General features: G+C 34.6%; 1 protein-coding gene across 1 annotated transcript in view; it reads right to left on the reverse strand.

Annotated features, from left to right (window-relative positions):
- Positions 1-17,893, reverse strand: part of LOC145297606 (leukotriene A-4 hydrolase-like) — a 198,652-nt gene extending 180,759 nt beyond the window's left edge. Inside the window, exon 1 of the mRNA XM_080143665.1 lies at positions 17,161-17,893. Within this exon, the coding sequence (XP_079999791.1) occupies positions 17,161-17,328 (168 nt within the window). The 5' untranslated portion in view covers positions 17,329-17,893. The remainder of the gene's footprint in view (positions 1-17,160) is intronic.
- Between the last annotated feature and the right edge of the window lie 234 nt (positions 17,894-18,127).

Here is an 18,127-nt window from a genome sequence, read left to right on the forward strand (position 1 = left end):
ACAACTACTTCAGAATACTAAAAACGACATAATTGGATGCATACTCACACTCGTTGAAACTTGCAACAAAAACATTATATAAAGTTTTGCAACATAATAAAAATGTAAATCATAATTTTGTTGTTTTATTCCATTTTTCCTTGGTGCCCTGTTCATCCTACAACACTCTCCTGGAAGTTCTTCGTTGCAATAGTTGCTTCATAATACAAAATCCAACCCAACTCTAAGAGGCTGCTCTGGTGCAGTGCATATCCCATTGCACCAAAGAAAAAGAGGATTAGGATCAATTCTTGATGCATATGGATGTGCAGTGCAGAGCGAGATGGAATCATTTTTTGTAACAACCGTCTATCAAACGATGCTGGACCGAGTAATTTGTTTAAAAAAAAAAAAAAAAAAAAAAAAAAATGGTTTGTCTGTTTTACAGCATATTAACTATTTCTAGGAGATTACAGAAACCATCTTGTGGTTAAATAATAAATTGTTAACTATTATGTACTTTCAATTAAAAATTTTTGTGGTGAAATATATATCACACTGCTGTCCAAGTTCACAACTCTAAATTTACCCCCACCCATCTCTGAAAAACAGGCTTTCTGTTCAAGCTAGTAGCATCTCATTTGCATACGAGATAACAAGAAATCTTACTACTTTACAAGACCTGCCAGCATATAATTAGACATAGCAGCTATTGTTTCTTTTCTTTTTTTTTTTTAATCCTTTTTTGCCCATGACAGAACCCTACATGCTGCACAAAATCAGAAGTTTGTATCAATTTTTAACTATTATTATTTGCTACTAGCGGCAACCAAATATTTAATCATACATGTGAATTGTATACAATTATTTGAACACAACTTGTCTTTTGTATCCAAAGGGTGTAATAATTAATCCATTGCTATAGAGAAAAGTCCAAGTAGATGCTCATTTTTATGAAGTTAAAGATAAAAAAAAAATGTTTGATGCTTTGTAAATAGCAAGGCTGAAACTTTGCATTAATTCAAGAATTCTTTTATAAAGTTATTCATATTTTGGGAATTATATGGAATTGAAATTTATCTTAATATAATTTTCACAAGTATTCTGGGTATAGGCATCACACACTTGAATGAAAAATAAAATGAAAATCTAAAGTAATTTATTTTGTATAAAATAAATATGTATTAGATACGTTTAAAGCCAAAACAACGCATTACAAAATAAACATATTTATTTTGTTTGAAATTTATATTAAAATTTATAAATATATTTCGAAGATACACTTCATCATCAGTATGTCTTTCTTTCTTTTTTTTTGCCATGTTGTTGTTGAAGCATAGAATCAGAATTATTTTGTATTATTTGAATTATTTGGACTACTGTTCTCATCTTGAGTGTTATTTTCACAACGTTTCAGTTTATGTAAGCTCCGACCTCCTTCAGGTATCTTGTTGAACTTGGGAATCTTTCTATCTAAGGAATCTGCAAAAAATTTCAAACAGAACCCTTTATTTAATCCATGGGGAAGCATGGACTTATTTTTTGAGCCAGTAAATGTCCTAAGTAATTTACAATTGTATTATGAGTATCGCCCACACTCAGAATTGAACTTTCAACCTCCAGAAGAGTGTAACTTACAACTGAATTTTACCAAATACACCATGTGTTGTTACAGACAATTCTAGTATGCATATTGGGCGTTTAAACCTATTCTTGTTTATGAGATGATTACAGTAATCTAAATAATACAAATTTGTTTTATAAGTCGCATTTCTGGGAGACGATTTTAAGGTTATTGGGGGGGGGGGAATCAACTTATACATAGGTAATGTTTTTGGAAATCTTGTTAAAGAGCAACCCAGTGCTCAATCATAACATAGAAAACGTCATTTTGTTTATGCATATGCCAGTAATCCTAGTAATTAATCACGTTTCTTTCGAACCCCACTGCAGTGTGTTTGCCAGCATAAGCACATGCGCGGTTTTCCAATGAGAGGCTTAATAATAATTCGAATGCATGTATTATCGCTTGTGGATGCCGAGAAACAATTTATAATGTCTTACAAAAAAAAAAAGAAAAAAAAAAGGAAATTATCTGTGCAAGAAAGAGCCATAAGATAGACCATTTAACTCATTTAGAATCTACAGTCGACTTATACACAGGTAATAGCTAATATAACACAATTTTTGGTCTTAAAATGCATATAGACTTATACACAAATATATGTGGTATTTGTTATTAGGCCAAAAACTCTTTAATTTACATTCATCACTAAACTTTGTGGGGGTTTGTTTTGTAGATTATGACTTTCAATTGGACACATATACATACACAAAGGCGATAGCCAATTTATATAATAGCTTATGCCAAAAACGGTTTCCTCTCATTTACATTTTACAGAATTAGTTTTGTAAAGTGAAGTTTTAATGAAATTATTTGCATTTGTAAGAAATTTTTTTGTTGGTAGGTATACGTTTCAATTTGGAGTTTTGAACACAACACAGAAATAAAACTAGTGAAAAAAGTATTTAGCTATATTTTGAAAATAGTAACCAAAAAGCACCACAATTGCTGAATCAAAAATTAGTGACTTATATTTAGAAATAAACAAAAAAAAACAAAAAAACAAAAAGCGATACATATCACACTGCACAAAGAATTAAAAGTACTCAAGACACCTAAAAAACTTATCAGTGAATGAAGGTTTTCACAAAAATTAATTATTTTTTACTGCCCCCCCCCCTTCAATGCAAATACTTAGGATTGTAAAAAAAAATGTTCTGAATATTTATCAGGACAGCCAGGGAAGAGGTAAATGTCAAAGATATTTTACAATTATACTTAAGCAACATTTTTTAAGCCAGACTACAGCAACCTTTTTTTTTTTCTTTTTTACTAATGTGGTAATAAGCGGAGTTCTTGTTGTGAATGCTTTGCAAGGAGGAAGCAGATATTTTCTTATGTTGATGTACAGTTTCAATAATTCTCAAGAAAATACAATAAAGATCTTCTTGTTTTTAAAGTCAACAAACCTGCAGTGCAGAGATAGATTTTAATGTTTATTCACTGGATAGCAACAATATATATATATATATATATATATATATATTGCAGTGAGAGCCTTGCCCGTGAATAGTTAGGAAACCCTACATCTCTTGTAAATGATTTATTTTTATAATAATCACTAAAAAAGAAAAAAAGAAAAAAAAAAAAAAAAGAATCCAATTTTAATGAAATCTGAAGAGAAGATGGTCACACACTTCATAAAGATATATATTTTTAAATAAAATTTAAATGAAAAATTAAAATAAACCCTTTAAGTGTCGAATATGATAAAATCATTTTTCATTTATATTTTGTCCAATATTTCGCTAATAGCCTCATCAGGGTAGGAAGTCCAATCCGTAAGTTTTTTATTTTTCTTTTCTTCATTTTGGTGTTATGACGAGGGCAATGCCTCAGAGCAGAAGAGAATAGAAATGTTCGTCTTTTTTCGGTAGATGCACGTGTGTTATGCTCCGGTTTTCGAGCGGCAATTTAAAGGAAAAGATGATCACACTTTCTGAAGACACTTATTTTTAAATAAAATTTAAATGAAACAAGCTACGCATGCGTGGCCCCCCTCTGGTGCTGCATGTGAGATGACGTCACAAAAAAAATAGTGAAGAAATGATGAATGTGAGAAGTGTGAAGGGCCAACGTTGCCCTTAAATTAACGTTAAATTGACCAACTGATCACAGCAACACTTATGGATGCTGCAACTCGTGAACTTTATTGCAGAGTGACAACAAATCTGACACAATCACCACCGACTATGTTTATGTTTTTTAAGGAATACACATTTCCAGATCTTTTAACATAGCAATTTATGTTTCTGAATTTCTGAGATGTGGATTGATAATTTGTATTATCATCTGGATTATTCGGACTACGCTTCTCATCTTGAGTATTATTCTTACAACATTTTGGCCAATGTAATTGATCTTCAACCTTCTTCAGGTGTACCTTGTTGAACCCTCAAATTTCTGGATTAGATAAAGGGTTCCGTTCCAAATTCTGTGCAAATTCCAGAGTTTGATAGAAAGATATATCCGAAGAAGGTCAGAGGTTAGATCGGCCAAAACGTTGATAATAACACTCAAGCTCATAACAGTAGTCCGAATAATCCAAATAATAAAACACAGCAATTTTGAAAAGTATGAAAGTTCAATGGAATTTAATTTTATTCCACATCAATGTATACTTGCACATGCACACAGTAGATGAATGTTCATACCATCATCATCATATTCTGTTTAATGTCCATTTTACATGCTGGCATGCTTTGAACGACTTTAAGAAACTGACTTAAAAACTCTCTGGCCAGGTCTTCGTTTATCCCTCAGGTCCATTTTTATCACTTCCACCCATGTTTTTCTTGATCTTCTCCTGTGAACTGAACCTGCTACCTCAACTGTTCTACATCCATTAACCCCAAAAAAACTAATCCATTCTTTCCATGTGGCCACACCATCGACATCTATCCATTTACATAGATCTGCCTGTACTGTCCAGATTTCTGGTGTCATCAGAACCTGTCTTTAAGACATACATTACATGTAAGTCATATTCTCATATCATTTCTCTCCATGCAACACATGTCCTCAACCCTCACTGGTCAGATTTTACTTCTATATATCATCTCACTTCATACATGCCTGATAGACTCTTTCCTTGGTTGACATTGGTAATGATCTGCTGGTTCGTAATGACAGTAATTCCTTGAACATTCTCCATCCACTCCTAATTTTCGCAATCACATCCTGTCAAAAGTACTATGATATAGTTTTTTTTTTCTATAACATTAAGGGAATATAAAATAAACCTAAGAGAGGCTTTAGAGTATTGCTGACTCCCACACATTGGTAGAGAGTTTTGATATTAGTAGCAGTAGTAATACAGACTCTGCAAGTTGTAGTTTCTTTTTTCTTTTTGTTTTCAAATAGTTATTTATTTCGTCTTATAGTCTTTAATTTTTATTTCGCTTTTGATGTTTTTAAAAATAGGGTTTCGAACGTTGTAACAGATAATTACAGCATTGTTTGGGCATCAAATTTAAATTATAAAGCTATAATTAATTTTGTTAAAGTAATGTTGTTTTAATCTACAATATAAATCTCACCTGTCTGTTTAAATGTATGTATGTATGTATGTACGCCTAAAACAGAGGCAATGGATTTTCACGAGATCGGTATCGTTTTGATGCTCAACCCTTCAGAAGACAAATATTGAAAAATTGGCTAAAAACAAGAATTCCTTCACCCTCAACTGGGCACTTTTCTACAAAGAGGGGTCGCTTTTATATATATATATATATATATATATATATATATATATATATATATATATATTAGATTCTATATAATAATCGATAGAGAATTGTCTATTATAATAAACACATAATCTGCATGAATTATACTATTATATTTAAGTGTACCTTATGACCGAGCAACGCTGAACGGTCTGCTAGTTTATTTGTAAAATCATTGGATGCAAATGGCTTCCAAATCTTTCAATAAGAACTTGCTTAAAGTTTTAAAGCTACTTTCTCTTATTACCACTGTTCTCATCTTAAGATCTTATTTTCACATAACCTCTGACCTTCCTTAGGTACATCTTGTCGAATTTGGGAATCTCAAAAATTCAGAAACACTTTCCATTAGTCAGTTTAAATCCTTTAAAATTTCGAAGGGTCACAAAGTAATTTTTTCTTTCAACTATTTAAAAAAAAAAAGGGGGGAGGGGTTAAAAATTACTGACTTATTTATAAAGAAATAGAAATGCATTCTGGTCGATTTGTCGCAGTAGCAGCTACAAGTGGCAACAACAATAGCAGCAGTAGTGGCAACGACAAGCCGCAGTTAGCAATATTTTGAATTTGTGCTTGATTTTTAAGCTGGGCTCTGGTTGGTGCAAACATTTAACTTCATTTCTAGTACACGTGTACTTTATGTGATACATGCATACACCTACATACACAGACACAACACGATGCCACTTAAAGGGATAGTTAGAATCTTAAAAAGATCTCTTGGTTGAAATATATAAGATAGTGAGTGAATATCTGGCATCCAGTAGGATGGCCCATCTTGAGTTAGAACAAAATAAGAAAATTGAAAAAGGAGACACGACACGGCTTTACTTTTAATGTGTGTATACTTCAGACTTTCTATATGATATGACCTCTTCCCTATTAATGGGGCATTTATTCAACATCACATGATCTTTCTAACCTTTTTCCATGTCCAGATTCCTAAACATTATCCTGTGCTAGTAACCCTCTTTCTTTCTCCTGGCTTTATCTGCTAGATTCTTGCCTGTCTTCACTTGAAAACTTTCGGCAGCCAACAAACTTTCCTAATTCCTTTCCTTTACATCTTAACAAAGTTGATCCAATAAAATTGTTTTAAATGTCGGAATGAGGCGTCATCTTCCTAGTCTATAGATTTAAATTTGTACTTAATTTTTTTTTGTTCGAAAACAATTTTTAAAAGTCTGCCTTAGCATTTTACACTATTGCATTTTGATAAATCACAAATTAACAGTAAATAATAAAAAAAACAAACAAACATGCAAGTCACATAGAAACGAGAAACACACACATACATGTTAAACAATTTTATTATATTAGCAAATTATAAATAATAATAGAGCAACAGCAGTAGCACATGTTAGCTTGTCATTTTATGTCTCGGCACAGGTTTTATGCCTCAGCTCACAAAACCCCAAACGTTTAATAACATTTAACCCTTATCATGCTGACTCTTTATGACTCAACACTCCTAATAAAACCAAATTAATTACATACTTCCAACACTCAGATCTTAAATCACCTCCACAATGGTCAAACTCATTGCCAATCATTTTGTTTGGCTTGACAAATACCAATATCCATGGCTTGGTATCATATCAACTTGTCAGGTCTCCAACCAGCACATTCAGCAATCCTGACGCCTATATTATTCATGTCCATATCAACATAGTTGGACCTTGCCTGATATGCCATGATTTCTTCAGTTGTTGATTGTTCCTCCAGGTGGCCAATAGCAGTACCAATGAGGGACACTTGGATTAACACAGTCGCAAAACTGATCCTTTGTGAGTGGACCAAAGTTTTTGGCATGCTCAACATTATCACCACGGATCACAATGCACAATTCTAGTTGTCACTTTTCTAGGAATTTATCCAGCTGCTCAGTGTCAAGCACATCAAGATCACCATCTCTATGCCAATGGTCTTGTAGAGAGGTCCCACCAAACATTAAAAACCCTTCTAGCAACAAAACATACCATTGGTGGCTGGACTAACCCTAGTCTTACTATCCATTTGCAACTCACTCAAGGAAGACCTAGGATGCATTTCAGCCGAGTTAGTTTTTTGTACAGCACTCTTGACCTGGCAAATATTTTGATGAACCCATACCCGTTTCCACAGCTGTAACTCCTTTCACTTTGGAACTATGCCATAAAATGGCCTAGCTGAAGTACACACCACCCAGGCAATCATGAACATCTACTCATGTTCCACAATAAATGCAGGTCTATGAATTCATTTTTGTCTGAAATGATTCAATAAAAATGTCACTAACACAAGCATACCAAGGCTCATTCAAAATGACACATGTGGAGAAACATCATACTGCAAGGCGAGGAAATTGAACAGACACAATCTCCCTTGACTGACTCGAACAAGCTTTGGATGGTTGGTTGGTTGGTTGTTTTACGGCATATCAACTCTTTGCGGGTTATTTAATGCCGAATCCAAAGATTTTGAAGAAAAATCTTTTTAATAGAATATATTTGTTGTTTTCACGTCGGTTTCTAACCCATAGTTGGGACCCTAACAGGTACTACCACTCTGGGTCAGAGTGGACCTGGGAGCAATGGTAATTAAAGGGTGGCTCCACACTCCCCAAAGCCCACAAGCTGGGGCCTCACCACTGGATATAGTTTAAGGTCATATCCAGGACCCCCATTGAGGGACTTTTACCCTCTGCAGGGGGGGAAGTCGGCGTATTCTAATGCCCCACCGACAGGGCCGAAAAAGTTTTGGAGACACAACTGGTTTCAACAACATCTGATGCCCAACCTATCCAAACAACCACAGAACCGTAACCCTTACAAACAAGAGCAGAGTCACCTACCACTCCAGTAAAGCATACATCTTTAGAGAGGAAAGTCACCTTCCCAGGAAAATAGAAAACATGTCTATTTTTATTTGATTATGCTCAATTATCCAAAGAGAAGGCATTGTCAAGGCATCTATACACCACTCCCATGTTTACACAATTCAAACATGCCTTCTTCAAAACCATAGGCGTTAAGCTAAGCTCCCCCCCCCAAAAAAAAAAAATACAAGAGCACCCTTGCATGAAAAATTACTTGTACCCTGCTGCTAGTATTCCTTAGCGGAAAAATAAAAAGGAAGATATTTTGTAGCAGTCACAAGCGCCCATAACTCTCACCATTATATACTTATTTTCTCATAATAGACCAAAACATTTGACCTTAAGAATTGGCAGAGATTTATGTAAACACAGTCAACTAAAAGCCCGGATATTTTTTACCACAATAAATTCAGTGATGAATTAATTCCAGTTGTTTGTTTCATGGAACCACCATATGTAGCATGCCCATTTAGAAATGCAGTCAGCGGGTCTTGATCTAAAAACTATCTCAGCTAGACTTGCCACAATTCAACTAAGATTCGCTCTTGTCTAATTGTCCAGCTCAGAAGCAGAACTTAACAGCAGCAATCAAACTGCAAACTTTTCAGGGCAAACTTCTTACTAACTACTAAATGTGATTAAACATTTATTCTTTGCTACTGTTTGAACCTCGAGACACATCCCAGCCTATCACTTCAGTTCATGCTCCAACTCTTTCTAACAGGATCTGTTCCAGCTCCGACTCCAGCAGCTCCTGTTCCAGCTCTTGCCTGCAGCACCTGCTCCTACTCCTCCAGTTCCAATAAATGTCCACGTTCAGTTCCAGTGCCTGACATCCAGCTCCTGCTTCCAGCTTCCTTAAGATCCAGCTCTGAGCCACATTTACATGGTCCGGACTGATCAGAGACACCTCATCCCTCAGGGACATCTAAATTTTAACCCTCTTTGTAGTCCCTTTCAAATAACAACATAGCTGTGCTTCCTGCTACAAATAATGGTATCTCTGTCTTTCGAGCCTTACCAGTTCCTGGTGACATCACCCAAAACATACTACTTCAGTTTCTTTTAACATTATCGCAACAATCCAAAGTGCTCCTCTTTGTTTAGGGAGAAAAATTTCCCACATTACACCAACCTTGTGAAAAGAAGGCTAACTATTACCGGCAGAGTCATATTGTTTTTGCAGTTAAATATGTTAGTATTATTAGAAAGTAAAGTCCAAAGAAAGAATTCCCAACTGTTATGTTCTCCTTCTCACAATTCTTGGTATCAAACCCCAGCATACATTTGTCAGAACTTACTTCTGCCAAAGAGACACATACCTCTCTCTCTGACACACAAGGTTTTTATTTAAAAACCGACAGCATCTCATTTGCATATTTCCCCAAATTTCGTTACCTCACGTGATCACCAGTCCATAAATAGCAGAAGCGGCCATTTTTTAAATCTTTTTCCTGAAACGAACGGCACGTTGTACAAGTCAGATTTGTACTACTTTTTAATAACAGTTTTGCAATGTTTATCAAAGTTAAAGTTATCACGAGGCAATGAATAAGTGTTGGAATTGTGGAAGCCCTGTTCCAATAGTAGCAGCAGCAGCAAGGTGATGGTGACTCAGTGGTTAATAACACTGATAACCGGACTGTGCAAATTTCAAATCCAGTTTGTTCCACAGAAACACTTTCATGTAGGGATGTTGGCAACTATCACATGATACCTCTCATAAGTACCGGATATCCTTCTAGGAAGAATTCTTAATAGAAACATATCGGCGAAACGAATGCCAACAAAATCAACAACAGAAAAACTATCCCTGTAAAATATTTTCTATCTATTGATTGAAATATTTAATACTGATTGGTCGATTCTATCAAAACACTCAGTCTTGATTGGTTGCCAATAATAGACTTCAACCAATCAGAAAAACTCTGAACACTTGTTGACATTGACTACATAAGCAAGAACCCAAGCACAGCCAGCAGTGTGAGACTGCTTGCAACTCCTTGAAGGCTAACTAAACCTAGCTGTGGTCACTTCTCTACTGTCATCTTGGTAAACAATCCAAGTCACAGTCATGGACTACTAAATACAGCCACTTATTCATACAAGTCCACACATCATTCCAGTAATTATAGGAGCATTTTCACAATTACTTGTCAAATATATCCGGTGAACCAAGTAAAATACAAACAATTGCATTCAAAGGAACGGTTAGAATTTTTTAAAAATCTCTTGATTGGAGTGACTGAGATAGTGGGTGAATGTCTAGCATAAAACAAACTATTAGAAAATTAAAACACGAGTGATAAAAAAAAAAAACCTTTTACTTTTTGCATTTTCACCCCAAACAAAACACGTCACTTTGATGTAGGGGGCTACTATTAGGGACATAATTTGCAGGGATAATATGTAGGGAGTTGAGCATCAGGATGTCTGTTTGCATTAAACTTGAACTTCTGTATATCAGTACAGTTAGAGAAGCAGGGACCTGGAAGAGAATTCCAAAATCTAGCAGTCCGAGGGATGAAACTAATAGAGTAGAGTGCTTTCTGGCAAGTGGGGATTTCTACTGTCTAGAGGTGGGATTTTGCTGGTTGTCAGGTTTCTCAGGGGTATTTACATCAAGGGAGTACAAGGGTTTGTAGTTTGGAGCACCTAATATTAAAATACTTGTGAAATAGGCAGAGAGATACAACATTTCATCGATGGGACAGAGGTTGAAGCCTAGCTGATAGTGTGGGACCTATTAAGTTGGTGAGTTTTTTTGTTTTTTTTTAATCCTGTCTAAGAGTGAGAGACTAGTCTAAACCAGACATGTCAAACTCAGAGTCCTGTGAGGGTCATAAAGCGTCAGTTTGTGTTGTCATAAAGGCAGCACTTTTACAATTATCACTGCAGTTGTTTAATAAAAATTAGCGCAGAATTTTAATTTAAAAACAGATATGACAAGTAGTGATCAGGCAAACTAGTTCTCCGGAAAGTATTAATACGAATGATTGTAAATCTGCCTCATGTATTTATAATGTCACTTCTTTGATGATAAAGACAGTGATAACTCGAAAAACGTTGTGTTTGTAATGTTCTCAATGCAAGCAATAGATTTCAAGTAAAAAAAAAAAAAAAAAAAAAAAGGATTTTCTTAAAGCAAGGACACATAAGAAATTCTCATTACTTTTCCGGCATTCCACATATTTTCATATTTTCTAACCCCCAACTTTTGCAAGTACAGCACAATCATGTTGACACATCGGTTCTCGCTAGATCACCGAGGTTAAGCAATGTTGAGCCTGGTCAGTACCAGATGAGTGACTATTTGGGAAGATAAGGTGCTGTATGTACCTCTAGAAAGGTTGGGCATAGAGCCAGAACCCCCCCCCCCCAAAAAAAAAAAACTCCTCACTACAAAAGCATCTACAAAGTTGTGGATGTCCTATGCCCCTCCAGGGGCTCAAGGCTACGAAAACTTTTCAAAGTTGCTGTTCATGAGGGCTACAAATAAGTTTGCAATGGGCCATATGCTGCCCACAGGTCGCAAGTTTCACATGCCTGGTCTAGATCGATTCAACTCTTCCTAACTCTTTTCGTCTTAACTCTTTACTTTTGGCTGTACTATAAATTAAAATAAATAAAGTTTATTTATGTATGAATAGACTCATTAAATTTGATAATAACAAATGAATATCTTGTGTTCCTTTTAAAAGTTGTGAAGAAAACGCTTCAATCAAGTTTGGAAATGGCTAAAAGAAAATATGTTCAAAGTTTGCAGATTTTAAGGAAATTTTAAAACTATTTACAAGACTGGAAATCTCATTTGCTTGAAGGACATTCTGTTGAAGGAAAAAAACATTCAATTTTTTTTTTTTTTTTTTAAATGGGAGTCACCATTTACCAAGGTCCAAAGGCCACTCAAGGATAAGGGTTAACGAGTGTACGGTAATCACTAAGACAACAATGTAATAATTGTGGTGGAAATGAGGTATAAATGGATTATTGGGGGGGGGGAGTCAACAAGAACTTGTTTATATTGGACTTAATGAAGACCATATTGTAGTCAGTTGGAAAGCAGCCCAGCGGAACAGAGATCCGCAGACGGACAGTTCTAGAAAAGAAGGTTTGTTCATGGAATTTGTGTTTAGATTTAGGCACAGATAGAGAGTGGGGGGAAACTTGATCGTTGTTGTAGCTAAACGAATGTTTTATGAAAGTTTGGCAAGGGGGACCAGAGATTGAAGCTCAGGCGAGCACTTGCCATGAAAATAGCGATAGAGCAGAGACAGACTTGCAACATCTCTTCTATGGGAAACAGATTGCAGGGAATAAAAACAGGGCATCTACCTACTAGGTTTCGAAGCCGTTTTTGAACATTGTCAAGTCTATTTTTAATTTAATTTGATTTTGCTATCTTTTTCTTATCGATTAGTTTTGTTTCAACAATTTCAAGTAGTGAATAGGAATTAAATTGCGAAACCAACTAGTAATTAATAAATAAAGAAAAAAAAAGAAAAAAGAAAAACAAAAAAATAACGCATTTTCCACAAAAACATTATAATGGTTTTATGCAGTTATAATCTATTTGAGAAACAGTGCCGAGTAGTATTGTTTCAGGATTTCCTTAAAGTTGATACTTATTAGACTTTGAAATCTAGTGGAAGAGGTCATCTTCTCTTCCCTACATCCTCTTTCTCTACTATCATTATCATCACGGTAGTTGCTCGACTGAGCTTCAATCTCTGCCCTCCCCTCTAAAACATTCACAACAAAAACTCGCATAGCTACAACCACTATCATTTTCCTCTCTTTACCTGGAACTAAATAAAACATCCATAAGCAGTGTCTTTCCAAGAACTACCTATTTGTGGAACACATTATGAAAAAGCTGCTTCCCAGCTGACTACAACATGGTGATTTTCAAGTTCAATGTTAACAAATTCCTGTTGAGACTAGTGATGGGACGATTCTAATATTTTTCCCCGATTCCAATAAAATTACCAATTCCTTACTAAATTCCTGATTTTGATACAATTACCGATTCTAATTCTTTACAAATCTCTAATTATTTAACAATAGGGTTGTTATTTATTCCCATTTACCATAAAACACAAGTTAAATTTGTATATATTTTCTCAAGAGTAAAAATATACTTGTGTGTGTGTGGGGGGTGGGGGTGATCTATAGATTTTAGTTTTAATGGTAGTTGAAAATCAATAAATATTTATTATTTTATCATTACTACCAGCAGTGGAAGATTTTGCTTTATACAAAATCAAATAAAAAAAAAAGATAATTAAAAGGATCGTTTTTGGCATCGGAAAATAAGCACAAATTTTTCCGAATCCGATACCTTCAGAAGTTCCGATTTTTTCGATTCCGATTAATCGTTTAACACTAGTTGAGGCGCCCTCTTAAATAATCTGGAAAAGACAAAAATAAAAATTCCCTCAGTCAAAAAGGATTCCTCATTACCTTACTGGAGGCAGAACAGATACTACATTTTGATCTTAACCGGAAGCCTTATTTACTTGCCTCTCCGCGAGAGCAGTTTTTAATTTGGGAATATCCAACTTCTCTAAAAGGATCAATCTGGTTTGAGAGAAAAAAAAAAAAAAATGCTCCTAACCGAAGATAGAACAGATACTATAACTTTAATCTGTCCGAAGGTTGAGAACGCTATTAGTCTCGCCATTTTTTAATCCCCCCCCCATACTGGTGCACTGAAATAATAACGTTATTATTTAGAAAGCCATTCTTAACATGGAGAGAGGAAGGTGTTTTGTAATTATTCTGTACTTTCACCTAAGAATTTGATTAAAAAAAAAGACATCGTAAAAAACATTAATTTAACTTGAAAATACTACTTAAAAACAACGCGGTTCAATAACTACACTAGCACCCTTTTTTATCTATTTATTTATTTATTTATTGAACTCCCACACGTCGATAATATATTCACATCCAAAACTTTTGTATAAAACTTTTCTTTTGGGGTCCAGAAGAATTGAGTAAGAATGTTTGTGAGAACCCACCTGTCATATTCTTAAGAGTACGAACAAAACAACGTGTGTGCGCACGCATTCTCTCTTTCTCTCATATTGTTTTGTTTAGTTTTTTTTTTTTCTATTTCGATATTGAAAGAAAGAAAGGTGTACGTGTTCACATCGACCCTACAGTGTAGGGTCCCTACACTACTATCTCAAAATTCATCTTTTCCAACACAGTCTGTTTTGTTTTTCTACCTACCCTCTCTTCAAACATTATCAATCAATCGAGTCCCTCCACCACCTACGTAAATAAAAATATATATATATATATATATATATATATATATATATATATATATATATATATATATATATATATGAGAGAGAGAGAGAGAGAGAGAAGAAAGAAAGGGGGTGGCTCCTCAACCGTTTGTGGGTATAAACACAAAACTGCATCCGATAGTGAGGCCCAAATTCGTGACCAGTAGTTACCCGTTAGTTATCACGGTAATTTCCAGAATCACTCCCGTGATTGTAATCAGGCGTTTATTTATTTATTTTTTGGAGGAGGGAGAGGGGTAACCCTAACCGATTTGGAGACATGAATGATTTTATAAAAAATATTGTTACCATTACGTTCACTGACTGGTTGGTTCTAATCCATCAGGGGCCCATGGGCATCATGGCCCCATCTGTGGCTTGCCGACTTGCACCCCTATTCCGAGTTTGTAGTCGTAGGTCCCGATCAAGAGACCACCTCTCTTAAACCAAACGGTCATAAAAAAAAAAAAAATAAAAAAAAAAAAAATCACATTTTTTTTGGGGGGGGGGGCTTATGCACATATTGTACCATGCTTTTTTTGTTTTTAAAGTTACATTCAAGTTTTATGACGTCTTTTTTTATTATTATTAAATTGTTAGGTGAAAGTACAGAATAGTTACAAAACACCTTCCCCATGTTAAGAATGGCTTTCTAAATAATAACTTTTAGCACGGTACAATAAGTAAGTACCCTACCCTTTTTTTTCTGGGGAATTATAAAATTAAAATTCATTAAAATTTGCTGGAATTATATTAAAAATGAAAATTAAATACCAAGTAAAAAGGAAAGTTTTACTTGATTACTGGAAAAAAATAATTTTAAAAAATATTTTTATCATTTATTTATTATTTATTTATTTTTCTGTTTTACAATCATTTACATGAGTTTGTATAAACTTAAAACGTTGTTTAATAAACAACAACGTTTATGATCGTTTGATAGAAGAGAAACGGTTTACTGAAGGCGACCCACGGCCACAAATTCGGAACAGGGGCGTGTGGGCAAGAAAATCCAATATTGCTGATAAAGACTATTGTTTACCAAACGAATTTAAAATCTACAAACAGATCGTATATAAAAAAACATGTAGGATTTACGGCACCAAATAACCATAATAATGGTTGGTAAGCCGAACTTTCTTCGAAACAGAAAAATATACGTGCTTAAAACTTTATTACTTATTATTTTGCTACGAGATCTCAGATCTCCAAAATAATTGTGGTTTGGTTTGCTTATTCATTCATTCCTCTCTTTAATCGATCTATTTCATCTCTGAGATAGATCAGTTGAAGAGAGCTTGATATTGGAGCCTAAAACGGTTCCATATTATCAGGTTTGAAACCGACGGCACCGATAGCTTATCCTATCTAAACTTCTGAAAATAAGAATATAAATTTTGTGCTCTTATTTTGCAATTTTTCCCTTATAATAGAGCACTCTGCTGGAATTCTTTTTCCCCCAAAATATAACTAATCTGAAGTTTTAATTACATACATTTTTCTGTTTCCAAAAAAAAAGTTCGATTTATCAAGCGCTGTTGGGCCGGGGCTCTGGTATTATAAACGAAACTAGGTTGAGTACTTCTGCAGTTTACGAACCGTGCTGGCTGGGCTGGAATAATAACGTTATTTAATCGCACAAAATACACGCGAAGATATTAGTCAGTTTTGGAATTGAGTTATGTTTGAAATGTTTCCATTTTAATTGTGCTCATTAGCCATAAGTTGCAACTATCACGTGTTGACCCCCGCCCTTCACCGTCCGAATTCTATACGTTGTTTATTATCCTCGCTTCCGTCACTTTATCAACAATCGAAGGTAATAAAGACAGGAAAGAATAAAACGATTAGATAAGTCCATTGTAAGCCAAAGGAATATCACCACATTTAACTTATAGTGGGAGGCGAAAAATACGTTCGAATTGTATTGGTTTATTTATTTATTTTGTGCTTATGCACTTTTGATACCACGCTATTTTCAAATAGTTTTTTTTCAGGTTAAATTCAAGTTCCACGATATCTTTTTTATTATTATCAAATTGTTAGGTGGAAGCACAAAATAGTTACAAAACACCCTCCCCATGTTAAGAATGGCTTTCAAAATAATAACCGTATTATTTCAGCACGGTATCAAAAGTGTACAAGTAGCATTTTTTTTTTTTCGACTTTGCAAACTCAACTCATTTCTTCATGATTCAAACAATGTAATCCAATCTCAATGAATGACCCAACGGACCACAATAAGGCGTATATGTAAGGAATAGGCACCGAGATTATTTCAGTTTTTATGGAGTCGGTTCCGAGTATTGACGGAGAATCCCGAATCAGTCTCAGAAATCGCCAAAACAGTTTACGATTTAAAAACCACTGTTTCTTATTTCTTTTATATTTTTTGTAAGAAGTTTGTTGTTTTGTTTTGTTGTTTTTTTTGTTTTTGTTTTTTTTAACTTTATTTTATCTTTTGTTTGAGGGGCCTAATATTCAAAACTATGAGCCTAACCTAACCCTTTGGCAAAGGGTTAGGTTAGGCTCATAGTTTTTAAAGACCCTTTGCTGCATGCTTAGTATCGCCTGCCGTTTTACGATTTGAACTGAAATTCTCTAAATGTCCATTCTTTAGAGTTGCCATTCAAAGTAAAACAAATAAAAAAAAGCTTTTTTTTTTTTACTTACCAATCTGTTTACTGAGGCAGAACTTTTTTCGGCATCCAAATAGACGGTTCCATTGATGATCTTTTTGTTAAAATCAATTTCCCAGACCAAATCAAGTTTGCAAATACGACATTCGCTCGGTCTACTATAAGAAGCGGGGTCATCTGGGCTGAGTCTTTCTCCGGCCATCCCAAATAGAAACAAAAACAGTAAACTCAACAGTTTGATGCGTTGCGTTGTCCGTTTGTTTTGTGGATTTTTTTTTTCTTTTTTACTTAAAACAAATTCCTTATATTAATTAAAAAAAAAAGTTTGTTTTATATCCAAACGAACTATTTACTTTCCCAAAACAGCAAGTGTATTTTTTAATAAATATATATGTTTGACATAAAGATTTCAAAGTTCAATTAGAAGCTTCCCAAGTTCGAAAAGATGCTCCTGAAGAAGATCGGAGATTACATCGGCTGAAACGTTGTAATCTAACAAACCTAAATGAGACTTGTTATGATTGACTTTTTTCTAATTAAAAAAAAACAACAACAAAAAAACAATCCGATTAAAAAAAATAATCTTCTGGTTAATCACACTAGTTATTAAAAACAATTTCAACTCTTCGAATTTGTAAATAAAATGATCAAATAAGAATTTAAAAACAAAACTCCACTCTCACGCCGGTTACAGCGTGCGTGTAGTTTCAACGAATGTTGTACGTCTTATTCGTACTGCAACTACGTGTCGTACTACGCGAACTACTAGTTCTCAACGAAGGCGATATGGGATGATCTACAACGCACAGTGTCAAGAGTTTTCTTGGAAGTAGAATATAGAAAAACCCATACATATATATGTATATATATGTATCACTAAGAAGGTGGTGAGACAGGTACATACACTGACTACGTACTAGATTCGTCACCTGTTCTGATCGACGTCGAGTAGATTCCGGTTAAAAAAAAATTGTGACAAGACAACGCGGTTTGTCGGTCAC

The sequence above is a fragment of the Euprymna scolopes genome, chromosome 18 (assembly GCF_053919585.1).
Source record: "Euprymna scolopes isolate OS-2025 chromosome 18, ASM5391958v1, whole genome shotgun sequence".
Taxonomy (NCBI): Eukaryota; Metazoa; Mollusca; class Cephalopoda; order Sepiida; family Sepiolidae; genus Euprymna; species Euprymna scolopes.